Source organism: Toxotes jaculatrix, chromosome 14 (assembly GCF_017976425.1).
Source record: "Toxotes jaculatrix isolate fToxJac2 chromosome 14, fToxJac2.pri, whole genome shotgun sequence".
Classification (NCBI taxonomy): Eukaryota; Metazoa; Chordata; class Actinopteri; family Toxotidae; genus Toxotes; species Toxotes jaculatrix.
The window spans coordinates 25657662-25680000 of record NC_054407.1 but is presented as its reverse complement, the minus strand read 5'-3'; the positions used below and the strand labels follow the sequence as shown (position 1 = coordinate 25680000).

At 46.5% G+C, this 22339-nt stretch overlaps 4 protein-coding genes across 8 annotated transcripts in view; 3 read left to right on the top strand and 1 right to left on the bottom strand.

Moving 5' to 3' along the window:
- The window catches only part of LOC121193418 (anion exchange protein 2-like), a 19118-nt gene extending 11152 nt beyond the window's left edge, over positions 1-7966 (top strand). For all 3 annotated transcript variants that reach the window (XM_041055695.1, XM_041055696.1, XM_041055697.1), the window contains 16 exons: positions 901-1081; positions 1313-1448; positions 1573-1720; positions 1993-2089; positions 2184-2368; positions 2492-2711; positions 3260-3463; positions 3647-3795; positions 4221-4415; positions 4630-4839; positions 5369-5458; positions 5542-5708; positions 5801-6054; positions 6137-6306; positions 6542-6715; positions 7000-7966. In XM_041055695.1, coding sequence (XP_040911629.1) covers positions 901-1081; positions 1313-1448; positions 1573-1720; positions 1993-2089; positions 2184-2368; positions 2492-2711; positions 3260-3463; positions 3647-3795; positions 4221-4415; positions 4630-4839; positions 5369-5458; positions 5542-5708; positions 5801-6054; positions 6137-6306; positions 6542-6715; positions 7000-7080 — 2661 coding nt within the window. In that variant the 3' untranslated portion in view covers positions 7081-7966. The remainder of the gene's footprint in view (positions 1-900; positions 1082-1312; positions 1449-1572; positions 1721-1992; positions 2090-2183; positions 2369-2491; positions 2712-3259; positions 3464-3646; positions 3796-4220; positions 4416-4629; positions 4840-5368; positions 5459-5541; positions 5709-5800; positions 6055-6136; positions 6307-6541; positions 6716-6999) is intronic.
- Positions 7967-8040: 74 nt separating this feature from the next.
- On the top strand, positions 8041-11597 carry dnajc5b (DnaJ (Hsp40) homolog, subfamily C, member 5 beta). Of its 2 annotated transcripts, XM_041055844.1 has the most exons (5): positions 8041-8147; positions 9374-9494; positions 9700-9913; positions 9990-10164; positions 10802-11596. In XM_041055844.1, the coding sequence occupies exons 2-5, from the start codon at positions 9388-9390 to the stop codon at positions 10897-10899; spliced, it is 594 nt and encodes a 197-aa protein (XP_040911778.1). In that variant the 5' UTR covers positions 8041-8147; positions 9374-9387; the 3' UTR covers positions 10900-11596. The 2 variants fall into 2 exon arrangements, with proteins under 2 accessions (XP_040911778.1, XP_040911779.1); XM_041055845.1 differs by having other exon boundaries at positions 8048-9494; positions 10802-11597.
- A 175-nt stretch (positions 11598-11772) lies between these two features.
- Positions 11773-18467, top strand: LOC121193443 (E3 ubiquitin-protein ligase TRIM63-like). 2 transcript variants are annotated; one of them, XM_041055798.1, is made up of 9 exons: positions 11773-12045; positions 13016-13188; positions 15366-15540; positions 15764-15859; positions 15998-16231; positions 16638-16660; positions 16765-16889; positions 17523-17803; positions 17906-18467. In XM_041055798.1, the coding sequence occupies exons 1-9, from the start codon at positions 11926-11928 to the stop codon at positions 17987-17989; spliced, it is 1311 nt and encodes a 436-aa protein (XP_040911732.1). In that variant the 5' UTR covers positions 11773-11925; the 3' UTR covers positions 17990-18467. The 2 variants fall into 2 exon arrangements, with proteins under 2 accessions (XP_040911732.1, XP_040911731.1); XM_041055797.1 differs by having other exon boundaries at positions 11774-12045; positions 15363-15540; positions 17906-18465.
- A 1668-nt stretch (positions 18468-20135) lies between these two features.
- On the bottom strand, positions 20136-21337 carry LOC121193472 (corticoliberin-like). The gene is made up of 2 exons (XM_041055847.1): positions 21260-21337; positions 20136-20751 (listed from the first exon to the last, which is right to left on the bottom strand). Exon 2 carries the CDS (start codon positions 20601-20603, stop codon positions 20136-20138), a length of 468 nt encoding a protein of 155 aa, XP_040911781.1. The 5' UTR covers positions 20604-20751; positions 21260-21337.
- Between the last annotated feature and the right edge of the window lie 1002 nt (positions 21338-22339).

The window sequence follows — 22339 nt, the reverse complement described above, 5'->3', positions numbered from 1 at the left end:
AGGATGGTTGGTTTGGACCCTAAGAGTCGACAGAACAAGGTACAGGTGGATTTATCCCGGGTTAGTCTTCGTCAGTCTGGTTCACTGTGGCATAACTTTGGTTTTTTTCTTGCTTTTCACATTTAGCCTAGTTCAAAGTGGTTTGACTGGGGTAAACTGGTTTATTCTGGTTTTGTTTGATTCCTGTTAGGACCTGCAGACTAATTCTTGATCTTCAGAGTTTAACAAAAAGCCGTACTAGGGTTAGGGTTAGAGGAGCTTTTAACCACATCTCCTCATCCATCATGTCCCAGATGAAGGTCATGATGTGGCTGAAAGCTCAGTTAAATGGACCTTTTTGAAAAACTTTATTAAACTAGTTGGTCCTACTTTTCGGTGCGATTTAATTAAAGAGTAGAAACAGATTCGACCTGAATTTAACCAGAAAGCCTGAGTTTAATGTGATCTCATCTTATTTATCGTGTTTTAACCGTTTTCCTCACTTTGTCCTTGTTTAGATGACTTGGCCTGTTTCAGTCTGGTTTGCTTTAGCCAGGCCAAACTGAGGTTCAAAGTTCAAGTTGAGCTGTTTCAGAAAACGACTCGGCCTTTTTAACGAAGAGACGACATATTTGTGATGTGTTGTTTTTACATTTTACATCTTCAGTAGGAACCAATGAGCTCAGAGCTGAGAGCCACAGACACAGTAAATCTGTACACAGACATTAATGGGACACACTCCCCACTGGGGACAAAAAGCAGTCAAACATAACATTTTGTGGTTAAACCTTGTTCATAGGTGAGTTATTATGGTTAGGGTTCTGGTTAGGCATGTAGCGGTGGTGGTTAATGTCAGGGTCAGTCTCTGTGGAATGAGCGTAAGTCGATGCAGTGTCCAAAGTCGAGTTCTTCTGTGTTCAGGTGTTTGTGGAGCTGAACGAGCTGGTGATTGACAGGAACCAGGAGCTGCAGTGGAGGGAAACCGCTCGATGGATCAAGTTTGAGGAGGAGGTGGAGGAGGAGACGGATCGCTGGGGGAGACCACACATCGCCTCCCTCTCCTTCCGCTCCCTGCTGGAGCTCAGGAAAACTGTCTCCCATGGTGAGGAGGAGGGGGAGGAAACTCTCTGCTGCCCTCCACTGGATAAACGACGACACTGTACATGATCATATTCTAACATTAAGATTAAGATCTGTTCTCTCAGCAAAGAGAGTCTGCTGAGTGCAGAGACCAGAGGCTGGAAACACACACACACACACACACACACACACACACACACACACACACACACACACACACACACACACACTGCTCACGCTGTTGTGTTTTCAGGTGCAGTGCTCCTTGATCTAAAACAGAGGACTCTGCCCGGCATCGCCCAGCAGGTGGTGGAGCAGATGGTGATTTCAGATCAGATTAAAGCTGAAGATCGAGCGAATGTCCTGAAAGCTCTGCTGCTCCGACACAGGTTCATATCCAAACTACACCTGTCTGTCCAGTGATTTAAGCATTCATCCACCCAGTCACTCATCCACCCACTGCTGCTCAGGACAGTTTCTCATGAATATATTTCTGTTTTTGTGTTTCGTTAGTCATCCCAGTGATGAGAAAGATCACAGCCTGTTCAGCAGGAACATCTCTGCAGCCAACATGGCCGGACTGTTGGAAAGACACAACGGCCAATCAGAGCCCTCCAACAACCTAACCAATCACAGAGAGGCTGAAGCAGAGAAGAACAAGGTAAAACAGTGACCAGGTGATCAGCTGTTCAGAAGCAGAGGGGGGTGTACTGACCATGGAGGTAGGAAGGAGCTGTTCCTGGTCCTTCTGTAGACCAGCTCCAAAGTATTGAGGTGGATGAAGCTGTAGCAGTGAGGCAGTGCAGTGAATGGAGGGGTGGTGTAGATTAAACTCCAGACGGGACATCAGCACAGCGGTGGTAGGACAAGCTGTGTCACTGAGGGACACAACGAGCTGTTTGGATTTCTGATGTTATTCTGTACTGTGTCCAGAGAGAAGCCCCGCCCCTCTGTCACTCCAGATCCAGACATGAAGTGAAGCTGATGGAGAAGATCCCAGAGAGAGCTGAGGCCACTGTCGTTCTCGTAGGTATGCATCGCAGAGGTACACCTCACACACACACCATCGCCTTCGTTGATGTGTAGAGAAGCAGCTTCACGGCGTCTCGCTGCTGTGTCTGCAGGCAGCGTGGGCTTCCTGGACCAGCCCTCCTTGGCATTTGTGCGTCTGCAGGAGGCGGTCCTGCTGGAGTCTGTCCTGGAGGTCCCAGTTCCTGTGAGGTTCCTCTTCCTCCTGCTGGGCCCACCCACCACCAACATCGACTACCACCAGATTGGGCGCTCCATCTCCACGCTCATGTCAGACAAGGTGAGTTCCAGTCAGAGTTGACACCGTCTGCCCTTTTCTAGGATGTGACCACCAAATGGCACTAAGTAATGCTTGAAGCCACATAATGAGATAAATGTTAAACGATGGATTCTGTTCCTTTAGCACTTCCACGAGGCGGCGTACCAGGCTGACGACCGCCAGGACCTGCTGACAGCTATCAACCGTTTCCTGGACTGCAGCGTTGTCCTCCCTCCCTCAGAGGTTGGCGGGGACGAGCTGCTGCACTCTGTCGCTCGCTTCCAACGGGAAATGCTGCGAAAGAGGGAGGAGGAGCAAAGTGGCAAACTACAGGAGAAACAGACCAGCATTCAGCAGGATGAAGGTCGGTTACAGGGTTCAAAGGCCTGAGACAAGCATACAATGGACCACTCCTGGATCCCACTGTATGTCAGAACATGTTTCATCTCCAGTTATGGATCTGGGCATTGTCGTCCTTTCCTGACTCAGATTACAGACATTGCGTGTGTTATTAGGAGGGTTCCTTCTTTTTTTCGCAGTTGTTGAAAGGTTGCATAAAACTGGATGAGTTCCCTTTTCACCCTCCTTTAACATCCTCTGGGGCATGCTTTGAAAATGACTTTAGCCTTGAATTATTTGTGTGAATTTTGTTTCAGACCTGGGTTTGAGGTTCTTTCTGATGCTCTGTGAGCTTAAAGCAGAACTAGAGCTCAAAGGTTTTTGGCAGGAGCACAGTTTGATCTTCTTTGCGAGGTAAATGAGCAGGTCCTCAGTGTAAGGATGAATGCTTTTTCATTTGAAGATGAGATGAAGACACAGCATGTGATATGCTGCTGCTGGTATTCTGATGTTATGTGATGTTGTGTTAGCACAGCGATTAGACCGTTCAGAAATGCTGATGTTATCTTACAGACTCCCTGGTTCCCTCCAAACCAGGCGACGAGCCCCTGCGGCGGACAGGTCGTCTGTTCGGAGGACTGATCAAAGACATGACTCGACGCTACCCTCAGTACCTCAGTGACATCCGAGATGCTCTGAACCCTCAGTGCATGGCCGCCATCATCTTTATCTACTTTGCTGCACTGTCACCTGCAATCACCTTCGGTGGGCTGCTGGGTAGGCCTGCACCTCTGAAACACTGAACTGCTTCATGAGGTTTAACTAGTTTCAGTTTGCTGAGAACTGGTTGAAGCTAAGGCTCCGTGGACGATTAGACGTGTTTCTTAGATGATTCCATGAAATTGAGTTTTTCTTGAACTGCTAAGGCATTTCCTCTGTGTTCTCTGTCCTTCCACACAGGTGAGAAAACGGAGGGTCTGATCGGTGTGTCGGAGCTGATTGTTGCCACAGCAATGCAGGGCATTGTTTTCAGTGTCCTGGGCGCTCAGCCTCTGCTGGTGATCGGCTTCTCTGGACCGCTGCTGGTGTTTGAAGAGGCCTTCTACACTGTGAGCTTACCTGACAGAAGTACCACACACCTGTATCAAACTACTTCTGTTTATTTATTTATTACCATTTATCCAGTATCCAGGAAGAACACGTTATATCAGTGCGTTCCTCGCTGAAAGCTTTGGAAAAGTTGTACTTCCACAGCTACGCTGGCAGATAATCAGATAGATCATGAATGGAAGTTTGTGTTTGTATTTGTGACACCTTAGGTGATGTAAAGTCTGATCTGTTAAACCGACCCTCTGAAATCTAGGTGTTTCTATGGGAATTGGTCATTCGTGTTTTTCTGAGATGGAGATGATCATTCACACTTCTATCTGATCCCATCTTGACTTCCTTCACTTCCTCTTCACCTGTCTTCTGTGGACTGATTCCAGGTGTTCAAGAAAGCAAAGCATGTCACCTGGTCTGTGTTTCTGTCTAGTTTTGTAGAGACAATGGGATCGAGTATCTGACGGGCCGGGTGTGGATCGGTTTCTGGTTAGTGCTCATCGTCCTCCTTACTGTGGCCTTTGAGGGGAGCATCCTAGTTCGTTTCGTCTCCCGCTTCACTCAGGAGATTTTCTCCTTCCTCATTTCCCTTATTTTCATCTACGAGACTTTTGCCAAACTGGTCAAGGTAAGGTCAGAGACCGACCGCAAAAAGCATGAACTGCAGCCTCATTAAGCTGATTTACAGACTGATACATAACAAAGAAGCTCAAGCTTGTTTTACGAAGTGTCTCTGATGGTGTGTTTGACGAGTGAATGAAATGTTCAGGAGACCGCAAAGAGCCCACTGACCAGTCCAGAGCCACAGTGACCTTCTACTGCTCTGTGTTGGTGTTTTCTAGATCTTTCAGGAGCATCCTCTCCAAAACTGTTACCATGGAAACAACACAGCATCTCTGCCTCTCTGCAACAGCTCCATGGTCACTGGGAATCCTGGGAAGGTTGTTGGAGAGCCCAACACTGCCCTGCTTTCATTAGTGCTCATGGCGGGAACGTATTTCATTGCTTTCTACCTGCGCAAGTTCAAGAACAGCTCCTTCTTCCCCGGCAGGGTTAGTACAGTCACGAGCAGATGCATGACCAGGTGCATACAGGTAAACAGACAAATGTAGGTACATGTACCTGTACAGGTACACAAACAGGTACTTGGAAGGTTGGTGGTTCGATCCCCTGCTGCTGTTGTTTGCAGGTTAAAGAGTCCTTGGATAAGGACAGGGCAACAGAACATACCTGCACAGGTACATACAGGTACAGTTACTGTCGGTGTTAACTCCTGTTCACAGACACAACTACAAATAAAGGTACAGGTGTGTACAGGCAGAAGTACAGGTACATTCAGCTTCAGGTACACATAGCATACACACACAGGTGTGTAGTAGTACAGGTTTAGACAGTTACAGGTTCTCTATATTCAGGTACTTCCAAATGCAGGAATGTGCCAGTGTAAAGAGGTACAGGTGTAGGTGCAGGCAGATGGATGCAGACACAGGTACATTCAACATACAGGTACTCAGGTGGGAACAGGTACAGTTGCAGCTCTGTGTTCAGTCTAAATGCAAAGTCTCACCTTTCTGACATTAGCTCCGTAGGATCATTGGAGACTTTGGGGTCCCGATTGCAATCCTCATCATGGTGTTGGTGGACTACAGTGTGGAGGACACCTACACCCAGGTCAGCCCGGAGCACATGTTGATGCTCTCAGAGATCTTCCTGTGGTTATCCTTCTCACTCAACCTCTTTCTACTGTCTGACAGAAACTGAACGTTCCCAGCGGATTCTCGGTTTCCAGTCCAGAGAAGCGTGGTTGGCTGATTTCTCCTCTGGGGTCAGACGGGCAGTTTCCTGTTTGGATGATGGGTGCCAGCATCCTGCCGGCCATCCTCGTCTTCATCCTCATCTTCATGGAGTCCCAGATCACAGCGTATGACACTTTCTTCTCATAGTCTCAGTATTTTCCTTTATTTTCAGGGGGAGTAACAACAGTGTGAAGTATTAAATTCCTTTTTCCTGCAGGTTGATTGTCAGTAAGAAGGAGAGGATGCTGGTGAAGGGAACTGGTTTTCACCTGGACCTCCTCATCATTGTGGTGGTGGGTGGAGTCTCAGCTCTGTTTGGTTTACCTTGGCTATCAGCCGCGACAGTTCGGTCCGTCACTCACACCAACGCCCTCACCGTCATGAGCAAAGCTGTCGCCCCTGGAGACAAGCCCCGCATCCAGGAGGTGAAGGAGCAGAGGGTGACGGGCTTCCTGGTGGCGGTTTTAGTGGGTACGACGGTCTGAGTCCTTCTGCTCCTGCTTAGAGCACAGTCACTGGTGCTGCTTCTGATCTGATCGGTGCTGTCCCTCAGGTCTGTCCATTGTGATCGGGGAGGTTCTGCGTCAGATCCCTCTGGCGGTGCTTTTCGGGATCTTCCTCTACATGGGGGTGATGTCCTTGAATGGGATCCAGCTCACTGAGAGGCTCATCCTGCTGCTGATGCCCCCAAAGTACCACCCTGATCAGAACTATGTCCGCAAGGTTAGACCTGTCCCATGGCCAAGGACAGAGACAGCACACACTCAGGACTTCTTGGTCTTGATGTGAAACTTGACTTGGTGCTTGTTGGACTTACTGCTTTTTAAAGACAGTAGAAAACTGACAGGAAATGAAGGGGGACAGGGGGACGGGGGGACAGGGGGATGTTGGTCCTGAGACAATGAAGATGGAGACAGTTTTGATGCACAGCTGAACCTGTTTCTCTGCTCTCTCACAGGTGCGGACGTTAAGGATGCACCTGTTCACTCTTGTCCAGCTGACCTGTTTGTCTCTCCTGTGGGTCGTGATGGCGACAGCGGCGGCGCTGGCGTTCCCCTTTGTGTTGCTGCTGACGATACCTGTGAGGATGCTGCTGCTGCCCCACCTCTTCACCCGCAGAGAGCTACAGAGTGTGAGTGACACCTTCTACCTGACCGTGTTCTGACGTCATATCAGCACAGGAACCTTTTTAAGTTTTACCTGGCGACGGTGAGATTAGCTCACAGCTGTTTGACAGCTGTTACTTACACATGTTCAGATTCTGAACGTAGCTTTAAAATGATCAGCTTTCAGTCCGGTGAAGTAATGAAGTGCGTTTGAAATATAAAGTAGCAAACAGGTAAGAAATGTGTTAGAGTGCAGCACACCTGAGAGGACCGTTACCATGACGCTGAATTCTGACCTGTGGCCCTGCAGCTGGATGCTGATGATGTGGAGCCTCACCTGGAGGAGAAGGAGGGGCAAGACGAGTACTCACAGCTGCAGATGCCCGTGTGACCTGGCGGCAGCGTGGTGATTGGTTGATGTGGCCTGATGGGCTGAACCTGTCCTCTTCCTTCATTAGCACGTGTGACATGTATCCTGTAGCCGAGCTGTGCACACGGACTGTACGCTCTGAATCATATAACCTGTTTTCTGCTTTGGGGAGTGAGTTTGTTTCTGTGTGACTCTGAGAAGCTGCTGAACAAACTGAAAGCTGAACTCTGTTCAACATCACTAACTGAAAAACGTCTTTTCTGTATGTTTCTCTGTCCACCATTAAAATGCACATCGTCCTGTTTAAAACTCACGCTGCAGATTTATTTTCTACATGAGAAGTTTCCTCGTGTCTCGTCGTACACTCGTGAAAGAATTTCAGAAATTTCCTAAAATCCTTATTTTTTTAATGTAGCACTGAACAGAAGCCAGGTGGTAAATGATGATGGAGGTACACGCCCAGGTAAAAGAAATGGAATTATTCTTTTCTTTCTTCTGTCCTTCAAAATGTTTCCACTCTTTTTTCTAACACACAACTTTCACCATCATTTCCAGTGGAGAGCAGCTTTGACCTCTCACCTCAGGGCACCCCAGGTGTTTCAGCACACTGTGGCATCACTGGTGGGTGTGGCTACAGGTGGACACCGGAGTAACTGACAGCAGGTCCATGCTGAACGAGTTTCCTTTTAGCTTTGACATAAATTATACGTTTACTGCAACTACTACAACTGCTGTGATCACATCTGATCGTGCTACTACTACCTGTCTGCCTACCTGTCTGCCTACCTGTCTGCCTCTCTGTCTCTCTCTCTAAGCTAAGTCACATCTCCAAATCTGTACACCCCCCTCCCCCCCTCCCCACCTGACTCGCCTGGTCGTCATGGTGACCTCCCCTCCCCTTTATAAAGCATCCATTGGAGCGTCTCGGTGAAACCTGAGCAGGCGTGGCGGCTCGTGGTCACCTGAGCCAAGCTGCTGCTGAATGTTTGATGGAGGCTGTCAGGGATCCTCTCTGCCTCAGGTCGATCACAAACACCTGAACAGGTAGGCGCTTCGTCAGGACGAGACTCTGAGGCTTCAACACACAGGTAAAAGCTCTTTTCTCTTTTACCTTAGAGATTCTTTACAGGTGGAAAAATATTCTACCAACTTCTGTGACATCATCATACATGTCCTGTGTCTCACCTTTGTCCAATGAAAACCAGGTATGGTCAAACCTCTGTGACACAGCAGGTTTCAACCCTCCGGGTTTTCACTCCGGGATTCTGTGACGTGAAGTTTCCACTGAGACTCCATGTTTTTCAGTCTGCGTCATTCTGTCTGACACACCTGGTATTTTCAGACTTCAGCAGAGTTTAAATAAAGTTGTGTGGGTTTGAATGAATGAGCGGTTTGAGGAACAGTGTTCGGTTGCAGATTCAGTACTTTGGTGTATGTTCCCTTTAAAAACGACCACAAACAGACGGATGTTCGTCCTGATGATTCTGTCAGAGGCTCGATCACCAACCAGGGGAAGCAGGCGTAACCACGTCCTCACTGTCCTCACTGTCCACACTGTCCACACTGTCCTCACTGTCCACACTGTCCTCACTGTCCACACTGTGTGATTCATCACAGCTTTAACAGAAATTCACTGCACTGAAGTAAAACCTCAGCTCCGCCGGGTCCTCTGTCTTCTGTCTTCTGTCCTCTGCCCTCTGTCCTCCGTCCTCCGTCCTCCGTCCTGTGGTTTGTGTTCGATTTGTTGCTTGCTTGTTGTAAAGTTGTGTTTTACTAACAGGTGTGTTCCAGCACAAACTGTGAGGCTGCTGTTATTTCCCTGATCAATACGTCTGACAGCTGTTTGCTTTATCGACTGATCGATCTGTGAAGGCGTGAAATGCTGAACCTGAGGGCAGGTGTTGCTGTTGTGTCACTGTGGTGATGATTCTCGTTATTTTCTCGACCAGTATCTGATAGTTGTGTCTCTAACATGTCGCTGAGCTGAGATCAGCTGACATTAACAATCACTTCCAAACATGGTGCAGCGTCAGGCAGGAGCAGGCCTCCGTGACAGTGCTGTGCACTTTCTGGTCATCAGTGTTTGTCTAGTGACAGTTCCACAGACGTCACGTGAACACGCGTGTCACCTGAAACTGTCGGGATGTCACCTCGGAGCTGCTGCCATGTGAGCACAGTTTGTCTGAATGTATCTGCCCAGTTTAACCAGTTTGACCTGTGGCTGCATGACAGCAGCTGCTTTGTGTTTAAATGAATGTTTGAGGCTGAGACCCAGGTGAGTCCAGTGTCCTGTGTGACTGTCCACCTGCGACAGGTGATGGTGTCAGGATGTCGGAAGGGAGGCAGCGAACTTTGTCCACCTCTGGAGAGTCTCTGTATCAGATCCTGGGTCTGGAGAAAGGCTGCAGCCATGACGACATTAAGAAGTCCTACAGGTGAGACAATCCCAGCCCCGCCCACTCACCTGCAGTCTGAGCCGATCGATCACATGTTTAATGTATGATCACATGTCTGCTGAGGTGTCTCAGGTGATCCCACACAGGTAAACATCACGCTGACTCAATGGCCACTTACTAGGTGGTTCCAGAGCTTTCAGCTCAGGTGTTGACAGCGAGCGCTGACGTGTGTGTCTGGTGTCAGGAAACTGGCGTTACGGTACCATCCTGACAAGAACCCAGAGAACCCGGAGGCAGCAGAGAAGTTTAAGGAGCTGAACAGCGCTCACGCCGTTCTGTCCGACCTCACCAAGAGGAACATCTACGATTCGTACGGGTCTCTGGGACTATACGTGGCTCAGCAGTTCGGAGAGGACAACGTCAACACTTACTTCATGCTGTCCACCTGGTGGGCCAAGGTGAGAGGGGCGGGCCTTCCACCGTCTGGGAGACTGGCCGTTAAGCTCACACTGACAGTCTGTGTTTCTGTCTCAGGGTCTGTTCCTGGTGTGTGGCGTCCTGACCGGGTGTTACTGCTGCTGCTGCCTCTGCTGCTGCTGCAACTGCTGCTGCGGGAAACTCAAGCCGACACCCACAGGCGAGGGGGCGGGGCCAGACTACGTCTCCCCCGATGACCTGGAGGAAGAGATACGCAACAATCCCGACAATGGTGAGATGGCAGGAAGTCCTGAGCTTTTATTTTGGTGGTCACATAGCTAATGGTGTTAAAGACAAATGATTCTGGCAGATCAGGTGATTGGACCATTTATTGATTAACTGATTGTAAATATTTTCCTTCATATTTGGCAGCAGTGACTCAGCCTCTCCGTCAGAATGAACCGTACCTTAGTTTATTCACTGAGGTTTTGTAGAAACAAAGTTTTGTATTTCGTAAAAACTATTTGATAAAGTTTGAATGTTTTTCCACTAAAACCCTGAACCACACAGGTAATCTTTAAAAACCTGAATATTTTTCAGGTACAGATTAAAGGTTTCCTGTAAACTGGGGCGGGTCTTGTACAGTAAATGCTGCTGAATGTGTCTTTGGCTGATGTCATACTCGTCCCGTTAAAATAAACTTTAATATTTTGTTTGACTGTGTTTTACTCCTTAAAATCTCTGCAGGAAACCTGGTAACATGTCATGTCCATGTGGTAAACCTGGTAAACATCTGACTAAGATTCAATCCAAATCTCGTTACTGAGCAGCTGGAAATATTAATAACACCTGAAACTCGTCAGACCTCGCTGCTCACAGCTCAGAGACACGTGGACGCCAATGAGTTTGTGCTTTTTGTTTCTCTGCAGATGCTGAAACTCCGATCGTTCACCAGCCGACTAACGCCAGCGAGAAAACTCAGCTGATCACCGACGGACACCGCAGATATGGGGACACATACACATGAAGCTGACAGGAAACAGGAAACAGGAAGCAGGGATTCTTCAGTCATCCACCTGAAACCCTCGTTTAACTTAGAGACAACATTTTTCAGACCTGATCCTAACGGCCACTGCAGGAGGTTCAGGTTGATTCAGTCCAGAGAAACAAACAGTTCTGCACATCAGCAGTGAATCTGAGTCTTCTTGAAGCAACAGTCTGACATGCTAAGGGTTGAAGGCAGTTAATAATCATTTGTACATGTAACATCCCAAAACTCTTTTTAAATAAAAATCTTCTGCACACAAGATGAAGAAAATGTTCTGAGGCTCCACAGATTCCTGAAATGCCAGACTGTTCCTTTAACACAGATGTAAAGTGCAGTGCAGTAACGAGAATTTCAGTTGTTGTATTTTGTTAAACTAACGCTCTGATTGGTTGCAGTAGGATATAAACAGAATTTGTGGTTGTGTGTGTGTGTGTCGCTGTAAATAGTTTCAGTTTGCAGTTCGTTTCATTTTGTTCATATTAGTTTTATTTCTGAGTGAAATCGAGTGTGAACTGAAGTCTGGAAAATAAAACCTGCTTTGTGAGGCTGAGACAACACCTGTAATCATGTGATGAGACGATGTCACCTGGAGGACTCTGTGTTCAGTATTAACCCCGTCCACAGTTTGACCAGCAGGAGGAGCTGCAGCCTCCTCAGCCCTTCTAACACTGTGAACTGTCCCTTTAATAAACTCTGTCCTGCTTACTCACCCCCCAACACCCCCACCCCCCCCCCTGCCCCCCCCCTGCCCTGTCATGCCTCCTCCTGACCTTTGACATATAAGGGCTTGTCGGCACGGCAACGGCTGACGTCTGTCCTTCTAAAAACAGACACAGAGTTCTTCACACGCTGCTGCTCACAGACCTCCAGCACTACAGCGCTCACCTCTGCTGCTGTTTCTTTATTTTGTTCGTTTTCTTTCATCTCTGGGACGTCTCGCCCCGCCTCCCCCGTCCTGTCCAGGTGACAGCTGTCTCCCCCGGCTCCTCAGCGTCACTCAGCATCATGGAGAGTCTGGAGAAGCAGCTCATCTGTCCCATCTGTCTGGAGATGTTCACCAAGCCGGTGGTCATCCTACCCTGCCAACACAACCTCTGCCGCAAGTGTGCCAATGACGTCTTCCAGGTGAGGGCCATGTCCAGGTGAGGGCCACACACAGGTTACAGGTTACTTATTACTTCAGGTCTCAGCTGAGTTTCACTGTTGTTGGTTTGAAAGCTGCCACAGAAGATTTTCATGAAGCAACCTTTGAGGTTTGCTGGTTCCAGATAAATTCAGTGGAATCAGCTCCATCTTTATTTATGCCAGAGTTGTGTTTTTATCAAAGCTAAAGCTAAAACAGAGCGTTGACTGGTGGTGTGTTCAAGGACATTCTGACATCTTAACAAAGAACCATTCACTTATTCATTTCACGAGGACGGTGACATGAAGAACAGCCAGGTAATTCACAGGTGTACTGTAAACATCTGTACACAGCATCATGATCATTAACTCCACCAGGTAAACAGGATGAGACAGGCTGATTACAGAAGCCACTGTTCTTAACCACAGCAGATTTCAGTGATTTCTACACACAACTATTCATTCAGTGTGACTTCACTTCCTGAGGATATCATCATCTCTGATGTCCCTCCAGAATAAAACTCCAGAAATCCACTTTGAAATCAGAGGCTGCAGAACTTCATTCAGAATCCTGCTGTTTTTAAGTTTCCTTCAGTGTCACAGTGATCCAGAGAGAGGAATCTGTTCGTCCACGGTTCACTGCAGACAGCAGCTGATCACAGCTGATTCAGCTGCTGTGACTGGGACAGTTGGACTGAATGGACACAGATACAGGCCAAAAAAAGGGCTCAAGTTGTAGTTCACAGCTGACACTGAATCCATAAAATCCCAGAAAACAAAACTTACAGAATGTTTATCTACCAAAGTCAGACAAAGAGAGAGAATCATGCTTATGTTAGCAGGAGATTTTCTGCCGATGCAACAGGAAGAGAGAATAAAACAATCTCATGATAACATGACTGGATATTGATCAGCAGGTTGATTTGACTGAAACCAACAAACTCTGAGACAGAGAGATGTCATGTGCTTCCAGGCTTCCAATCCTTACCTGTCGACGAGGAGCGGCTCCACAGTGACGTCTGGCGGTCGTTTCCGCTGCCCTTCCTGTCGACATGAGGTGGTCCTGGACCGACACGGAGTTTACGGACTGCAGAGGAACCTGCTCGTGGAGAACATCATCGATATGTATAAACAGGGCAGCACCAGGTAACACACACACCTAAACACAGACATTTGTCTTTTTAAATCTGTCTGTGAATGTTCTCATTCATCCAGGTCATAGTTCTCTCTTTGAAAATTGAATCGAAGGCAACTGGACATATGTTCAGTAGTACTAGTCTGACTAGTGCGGACTAGATAGACCGATGCATACGAACTGATGAAGCCCCTTGGATAAGAGGCGAAACGTCTTCCCAGACAAACATATGTCCAGTTGCCTTCGATTCAATTTTCAAAGAGAGTCTTTTTAAATCCTTAGAACATACAACCTTCAGACAGCCTTGTGAAGTAGTTACAACTGTCAAAATGTCCCCACAGAGCAGAAATGTCCCCACAGCGCAGAAATGTCCCCACAGTGCAGTAAAGGTCTCTCTATGATTGATTAAAACCAAAATATGTCCTCACAAAAACAGCAGTACAAACTCATCTGTGCACATACACACACACACACACACAGGGGTCAAAGGTCACCAGCTGAGGATGGCAGTTTTCTGAAACATAGGACCTGTTCAACTAAAATTCATTCTGGTGTAAAATGATAGTTTGTGAAAGTCTTGGCTTTTATTTTGATAGTTTTTTCCACTTCCTGTCAGTTCTGATGATGTTTCCAGTAAAGTGCTGAATCATAAAGAGCGTCAGGTGTGTCTGTAGGTGAGTGGGTGGGTGGTGGTCAGAAACATGATCCACACACTGATCAATATTCATCTGATCAGCTCACCACACACCAGCTCCTTCTCTCCTCTGCTTTGGGCTGACTCTTCTGGTCATGTGATCATGCCGTTTCCATCTCACCTGGTTGAATCTCACCTGTGGATGAACTGTACCTGAGTTAACCTGCAGGTGTCACAGTTTCTTCTCACATCATATTCAGGACTTTATTCATGTTTCCTGTGATTAACACTCAGCCTCTGTCACATGACCGAGCTCAGAGCAGGTAAACCCAGAGAGAACTGAACCAGGTGAGAACCTGCTTCATGGTCCAGGTGGTCCAGGACCCGGCTCAGTGAAGCCTGATAACGTAAAGTTGACCTGAACATGCTGAAGTCGTTTTGTGGTGCAGGCCTCTGAGGTGAGCGAGGCTCAGGTGTGGATCAGCTGGTTGTTTGAATCAGAACTTTATTGTCAGCTTCAGTTTTCACGTTGTGTTCACCTGTTTGTGAACTCAGTCTCACTTCAGTGTGTTGCAACTGTTGAGCTCCTGTTTCTGCTGACTCACCTCAGTCTGGAGTCCAGCTGGGACCTGTCTCATGTTCACCACAACAACTAACAACAACAACAACAACAACATGCTACCATAGTTTCACTGCAGCCACCAACAGAAGATAAACAACATGACCTCTACAAACCTTCATAAAATGCTAGTTAGAGGATTTGGTTAAGATTCTTTAATCAAACCAGAATCACTCGTTAAACTAATGAGTGATTTAATAGTGAGTTCTGTCTGCTGCCCTCTGCTGGGCAACACTGAAACATTTAGTTTTATTGATAATAATAATGATTATAAGCTGAAGCGGTGAACACGGTGCTTTGAGTCCCTCATTTATGGACAGAAGAATCTGATGTGAGACACTTTGTTGACACACAGATCTCAAGGAAGGAGGACGAGGAGGAAGATAGGACAGCTGGGAATGGAGGAGAGGAGGAGGACATGCAGCATGTAGAACATGATACACACAGGAAGTGGACGATGTTCGAGGGACAGCATTCAGATCCCAGAACAGTTACATACGTTATGAAATAAATAATCACATGAATATATTTTCATTTCATCTTTGTGGTTTTTCTGTAGGATAGGATTTTTATGTCTTTGCAGACATTTTAGTTTTAAAATTCTCATTTTCCCTTTAAGCTCCACATGTAATAGCACAGTTAGCCTGTTAGCTGTTAGCAAACTTTAAATACAGGTAATTATGACATTTATACAAACCAGCTGATCACTATCTACATTACATTATTTAATAAACAATGTTCGTATAAACAATAAATAATGTTTATAAAGGTCACATGATCTATTTCACTGCTTGCTTTTGTTTACATGTTTTATTTAATTTGAAAATGTCTTTTTTATTTAATATTGTCCATTCTGGTCCTCCGCACTCTCAGTCAAACACACTCACAGTTTAAATCCGTCTGTCTCCGTCCACCTGTCCGTCTGTCCTCAGCAGTAAACCGTCCCCGGAGCCGAAGCAGGAGCAGCCAGTGTGTGAAGAGCATGAAGACGAGAAGCTCAACATCTACTGCGTCACCTGCAGCGTCCCCACCTGTTCCCTCTGTAAGGTGTTCGGAGCTCACAAGGACTGTGAGGTGGCCCCGCTCAACAGTGTCTTCACCAAACAGAAGGTCAATAATCAGTACTTCCTGTTTAGAATCTGCTCTGGAGCTTTATGAATAAATGTCTACAAGTTTTACCTGATTATGAAATCAGGTAAAACTTGAACTTCTGAATGAAACGTTCGGACAGTAAAGACGACGTGTGACTGCTGATTGTTAATGTGTAATAATAAATTTCAAATGTCACCTGCACATTGTGTGTGTGTGTGTGCGTGTGTGTGTGTGTGTGCAGGCAGAGTTGACCGACTGTATCTCCATGCTTGTTGGGAACAATGAGAGGATTCAGGCGATCATCAATCAGCTGGAGGAAACCTGCAGAGCCGTCAATGTGAGTTCATCCACCTGCTGCACACCTGGTTTACCTGAGGTTCACCTTACACCTGCTGCACACCTGGTTCACCTGAGGTTCACCTTACACCTGCTGCACACCTGGTTTACCTGAGGTTTTCTAACTGTGTGATTTCAGGAGAATGGCAGCAGACAGAAGTCGAAGGTGTGTGAGACGTTCGATCACCTGTTTGCCCTCCTGGAGGAGAAGAAAGGTGACATGACTCTGAGGATCAACTCTGAACAGGAAGAGAAACTGGACTACATCCGAGGTCTGAGGAGGAAGTACAGCGAACACATGGACAACACCGCCAAGCTGCTGGAGACCGCCATCCAGACCATGGATGAGTCCAAGATGGCCGTGTTCCTGCAGGTGAATGTGAAAGGTGGCCGAGGTGGATCCGTGGTCCCCAGTTCGTAGAACTATTGTGTGGAAGTACAGGTGTGAAACCAGAAACCAGCTGATGGAAAAAGTCCAGACAGAAATCGATGGATTATATTGATGTTTTGACGTTGTTGTGTTTGCAGTGCTGTTGTTTGCAGCGTATCTATGAAGAGTGACAGGCCCTGATGAAAAGCTGCTGAGGCTCAAACACGTCTGTGTTTTAACTGAAATGTTCAACTAAAAACTTTTAGTTTTTAAACTTTTCAAACAGAGATCAGCTGAAGCTTTAATTCTGAAGGTTATGATATGATATGAACTCTGAAATCATGTGAATAACACAGAACATTAGCAGTTGTAAAAATTCAAACAGCTCATATCAGTTTGTCTCCCGCAGGCGGCCAAACCTCTGCTACAGAGGTGAGTATTTAACACTGTGACTGAATTTGGTTTGTAATAAACTCACTGCAGTGTTAACACAAAGTTTTATTAAAATCATTGATTATTTACTGTTAATTGATCAGGATCGTGGAGGGCACCAACATGTCTCACCTGGACAAACTCCAACATGGCTACGAGAACATGGAGCACTTCACAACCAACTTTGAGCGTCAGAGGCAGGCTCTAGCCAACGTCGACTTTATCAAAGGTAACACACACGGGAAGCGTCTGTCTGACCAATCATAGACAAGACACCTGAATCATAACCTTTGTACATGCTAACATGCTACCTGACCCTATACAGGATGTTTGTTATTGTGATTATTCTCGTTTATGTACAATTAGCTTTGAGCCGCCATCATAGAATATCATGTGTGCTAAAGTGTTAGCATGCTAATGTCTTCGTGTGGAATATGTTACTGCTTTAGCACTGAGGTACAGTTCTTAGTATAACATGCTGGGTGCTAGCATACCTTTTGTTAAAATGCTAAAAAAAAATGAAGCTACATCCAAAAAAAGCTGACTCAAGGGCAACTGGACTCCAACTTCTCCTCCAAGAGGCTTCTTCAGAACTGGTGGATCACTGAGAGTCTTCACAGACATCAAAGCTAAATGCAGCTATCAGTCAGGATCGTGTATCTCTTAGCATGTTAGCTGCTGTTAGCATGCTAACTAGTGAAACTACATGGCAGGAGCTAATGTGTTGGCATAAACCTGACGTATTAGAATGAAGCTGCTACACACACTAACGCGTTAGTGAGTGATCTGTATCTGTTAATATGGAGCTACTGTACTGTATGCTAATGTGTTAGCATGTAGATAACCCTGTGTTTCCCCACAGAAGAGGAAGACGATGACGACGATGACGATGAAGATGAGGTGGACATCACAGCGACATCAGCAGGAATTCGAGCTGAGTCCCAGACACATGCGGCACCTGCAACAGCAGCAACCAATCAGCAGCCTCCTCTGTCACCTGTTCAGCCTGCAGGTGGCCAGCTCCCTCAGACACTCTCAGAGGCCACGCCCACAGTGACCTCACACAGTGAAAGTCTTGACCCCTCACCACCCACTCAGACCCCGCCCCCTCTGTCCCTTCCCACCGCTAGCCCCGCCCCCCAGGTATGATTGTTGATAATCGTAATCTTTCTTCAACTGAAGCCTCTAATCAATAGATCTGATCGATCTTTCAGACGTCTTCTTCTTCTTCTTCATCTGCTGCAGGTTCAGTCTGATCAGCAGAACGAGTCAGAGGACAAAGACGGACCCAAACACGTCTTCTCCTTCAGCTGGCTCAACCAGAAATAAAACCAGTATAACCAGTGATACCAATCCAGGGTCTGGATCAGTCTGACCTTGTCTGTTTCTCTGCAGAACTCCAGTGTACTTTTACATGATTTTACATTCTTACGTTGATACTGCAGAAACATGCAGAGACCTTTTACTGAAGCTGTGTTCATTTTGCTCATGTTAAATAATGGAGAGAATTTTGTTTTGAATATGCCAAAAATAAATATTTCTTTTGCTGTGACGTCCTCTCCATGGATCTCATATTCTCCAAGGACACTTTTGGAAGCTGGAATTTGGTGTAAATTCAGCGTGTCCAGTGTGCAGTGTTCATTTGAAGATATTTTCTGAATCAGTGGTATTTTTGAAAATTCGGCACATCTGACACACTGAACACATTTCATTTGTTCCATACAGACCAGAGTTTCTCAGCGTTGTGTGATTACTGTGACGTTTCTGTGTGTGGCTTCCACGTGAATGAATGAGGTTAACGTGAGGTGGAAAGTCCAAACAGAGATATCTGCAGCCGTTCTTCATCAGTGGTTCAGAGAAAAACAGAAGCTCGTTCTTCGTGTCTAAGTCTGGTGTTAACCAGCAGTGCGTGAGTCCGTCTCTCAACACTTTCCCTCCTGTGTCTGTGGGTCAGCTTTTAAAAAAGGCTCAGTGATTTCCTCACTACAGCTTCTGTCCAACACACAGGAGGGAACGGTGACTTTGTTGGGGACTATTTTCTGTGGCGGATTGATCCACATTTGGTGCTGTAGTTAGAATTCGTGGCAGCAGGACAAAGAAACCACAGCGGCCAGTTTGAGTTGAAACAGTAGATGTGAGTTTTTTTATTCTGTGATAATCACACAGTAACAACAGAGAATCCAGGTGTTAGACAGATCCATCAAACCCACATTTCACAACATTTATCGCATCGATTTCGAACAGGCTCAAATTTTCAGCGGTCAGAGGAACCGAGGCTTTCAATAAAAAAAGGGAGATCAATCCACTTTGATTTGTTCCTGACTCTGAGGATTGAGGTGATTAATGCGACCCTGGTGTGTTGTGTCTGTAAATCCCTGTGTAAACAGGCTGAAGCAGTAAAAGCAGTTCAGAAGCAGCTGAAGTTTGAGGAGTACGACGTGAGCACAGCTCGAGAAGGACGACAAACAATTCCTCCATAAACAGAAAAATACAAAAATACATGAAGTAAACATGATGCACATGTTAACAGAGAAATAAATTACAGACGTTTATTAACCAAACTTCACAAATTTAATTTGTATTTCTGCATGGAATGATTTATTCATGTGTTCATCAGAGCTCATTTATTCAGTAAAATGTACAAATTGTTGTGATTTTTTCAGCATTTGTTTTTATCAATCCTCACTGATACAGGTGAAAATAATTAGACAGTCAGCTGAAGATGGAAGACACAGAACGACTCATTCATCACTGAATTCCGAGGCTGATGGATGAGCTGGTGTCCTGAGGTGGAAGTGGACGAGCTGTCCAGCTGTCCTCACTTCACTTCAGCTCTCTGATTCTGTACAAAGTTTGAAGTGAATAACTTGTGTTTTTTCTGTTTCAGGTTACTGAGGAAACGGAGACATTGTGACCTCACACCGCCAACTGACCAATCAGCCGCCGCAGATACAAAATGAACACGTATAAAAAAGTGGAGACATTTATTTATTCCAGATTAATTCCCAACATTTATTTGTCGATTCATTCAATTGTGCCTTTAATTACAGCTGCTATAACTCTGACTGAAATTCTTTCCATATGTTTGTTTAATATTCATTAATTTATTGATTATTTTGTCATCCAGACGTGAATCATCGGTCAAATTAAAGCTGCTGAAAGTTTAGCTTCTGTAAAACGTGTTCCAGACGTTCTGAAGCCTGTGGCAGCTGAGTTTGTGTGTAATCGTATCTTTTCCTTCAGTGAAATTGGTGTAAGTTGCAGGTTTGTTAACGTTTTGGTGAAAATCGTTTGCTCTCAGCTTCACCTGCCTCTGCACGTTAAACTGAACACTGGAGGCAACTGAAGTGAAGCCACACGATCTGAAGCTGGAATGTGAGACTGACTCTAACGATGTGAAATAATAACATCATATTATTTTTCTTACATAATAATGAAGAGAAAATTTTGTGGATTTAATCGTCTGCGTCCTGTCTCATCCGAAGGTGTCCATCATTTTGCGGTTGCTGTCGGCCTGCTGGGCGATCTGCTCGGCCCGCGCCATCTCCAGCACCTCCCTGAGCAGGTGGAACGTCAGATCCAGAGAGATGGGAGGCTCGTCAGACCTCTTCCCCTTCTCCACGGCCTCCTCCTCCACCTCCTCGTCCTCCTCCTGCCTCTCTGGCAGGAGGAGGCGCTGTGTGAGCAGCAGCAGAGCCGGGTTCACCCCTGAGGACGAAGAGGACGATGAAGATGAGGAGGAGAGGAGGTCTGGAGCAGCAGCAGAGGAGGTAAGTCCACCTCCACCAAGCCGGAGAGAGAACTCCTCCCCGAGGCGGAGGAGCAGCGGTCGGGGGAGGAGGAGGCGGTGTCTGGCGGGAGCGATGTCCAGTCGACAGTCGGCGGGACGAGGGAGGAAGACACCGAGCAGAGCCACGACCCACAGCAACATGTTCAGCTTCATCTCCACGCGCTGCTGCAACCTGAAGGGAAGACAACACCACGCCTTCAAAGGCCACCGGAGGGATCAGAAAACCCAGAGGCAGGTCAGAGGTCAGATCATCACCCGGCTCAGACCAACGACACGTCTACGTATGGAAGACGTTTTGTGCCTAAAAGAAATGAAGTGAAACAGATTCAGACATTCTGGGTTTCATATGGCACTTAGTCCCGTCAACCTGTGGGGGGCGCACTCAGCGTTCCGATGCGTCAGCTAGTTGCTGATTTTGGTGCAAAGCAGATTTGTGATCTGATTCTGACCGAGGATCAAACGTGTGCGTTTCCATTGTGGGCGGGGCACCAGGTCCGAACAGGAAGCCAGCGTAGACAAACTCTTCAGATGTGTGTGGACACTCGTCCTCCAGTTTTAAAGCTTTTGGTTCAGTGTTTCTGTGACGACGGACGGAAACACGTGAACATAAAGACGATGAATAATCAGTAAATATTTTCTCTGCGTCATGTGAATGTTGAACTTCCCTCCTCAACAGATCAATAATCAATACATTTGTCTCACTGATCAGTTTTGTAATGAGCAGTGACAGAGAGACGAGGCGACGCGTGGCTTCAGGCTCGTGATGCTGCCGTTGTTAACGTGTGTGTGGGAGGTGAGCGTCGTCTTACCTGATCGTCCTGCGTCTCCGTGTCTTCAGTCAAACACTGACGCTCCAGCTGCTCCTGCTTTATATCTGTGGGTGAGTCTCAGGGAGGGAGGGGCTCTGCTCACGCTCACGCCTCAGGGTGAATGGGACTGATGATGATGATGATGATGATGAGTCATACATCACACAGCTGTTAGATGTTTATTTATTTGTTTAATTATTTCATCATTAGATCACCTTCATCATCATCATCCTCACTTTGATTCAGTCTGAGAGCTTCATCTTCATCATCATCTTCATCTTCGTCATCTTCATCACATTTTCATCATCATCTTCATCACAGATCATTGGACAACAGTAAATTTTTAAGTTCATCTCGACTTTAACTGAATAGAAAATTTAAATGAATAGAAACTTTCTTCTGACTCTTTGTAGTAAAACTTCCTGTTGGAGGCGGAGGATGGCGGAGGATGGCGAGTGGATGACGACGATGATGATGGTGATGGTGATGAAGATGTGACCTTTCTCAGCTCGGCTGTGGCCTGAGTGTGTGACGCCCAGCAGGAGTCTGAACGTTTGTTTTTACCTGAGTTTGTTTCTAAAAATCCACAAGTTCATCTGATGATGAAGATGACGATGAAATGAATGAAGGTGGAGATTGTGATGATGAAGACGAAGCAGAAAACAGAGCCGTTTCCCAGAGCATGCTGGGAGACGGCTCGCTGACCGTTGGTTGTTGGATGCAGCTTCAATGAAACTCGTTAAACTTTGTTTAAAGGTCGATGTGTCAGGACTGACTCTCCTCACACACACACACACACACACACACGCATGCATACACACACACGCATACACACACACACACACACACACACACACACACACACACACAACAGTCAAAGATTAACAGGAGCTCTATCTGAGAGTTACATATCTGCTGTGACCTCTGACCTTTCAGATTCTGACGCAGCCAGAGATCCTTCATTTGTCCTTTACTTTGAAAAACTAAAGCCCTTAATTTGAAAAGGCCTTAATGAAGCAGTGAAGTAGGTTTTAAGGCTTCACACACGCGCACACACACACACACACACACACACACACA

What these genes read in the sequence shown, in the direction of transcription:
- dnajc5b (XM_041055845.1), top strand. Translation starts at nt 9,388, where the DNA reads ATGTCGGAAGGGAGGCAGCGAACTTTGTCCACCTCTGGAGAGTCTCTG. An exon ending in GACATTAAGAAGTCCTACAG is followed by an intron (nt 9,495 to 9,699) that starts GTGAGACAATCC and finishes GTCTGGTGTCAG; the next exon opens with GAAACTGGCGTTACGGTACC. An exon ending in ACGCAACAATCCCGACAATG is followed by an intron (nt 10,165 to 10,801) that starts GTGAGATGGCAG and finishes GTTTCTCTGCAG; the next exon opens with ATGCTGAAACTCCGATCGTT.
- LOC121193443 (XM_041055797.1), top strand. Translation starts at nt 11,926, where the DNA reads ATGGAGAGTCTGGAGAAGCAGCTCATCTGTCCCATCTGTCTGGAGATG. An exon ending in GCCAAACCTCTGCTACAGAG is followed by an intron (nt 16,661 to 16,764) that starts GTGAGTATTTAA and finishes TTAATTGATCAG; the next exon opens with GATCGTGGAGGGCACCAACA. An exon ending in CCGCTAGCCCCGCCCCCCAG is followed by an intron (nt 17,804 to 17,905) that starts GTATGATTGTTG and finishes CATCTGCTGCAG; the next exon opens with GTTCAGTCTGATCAGCAGAA.
- LOC121193472 (XM_041055847.1), bottom strand. Translation starts at nt 20,603, where the DNA reads ATGAAGCTGAACATGTTGCTGTGGGTCGTGGCTCTGCTCGGTGTCTTC.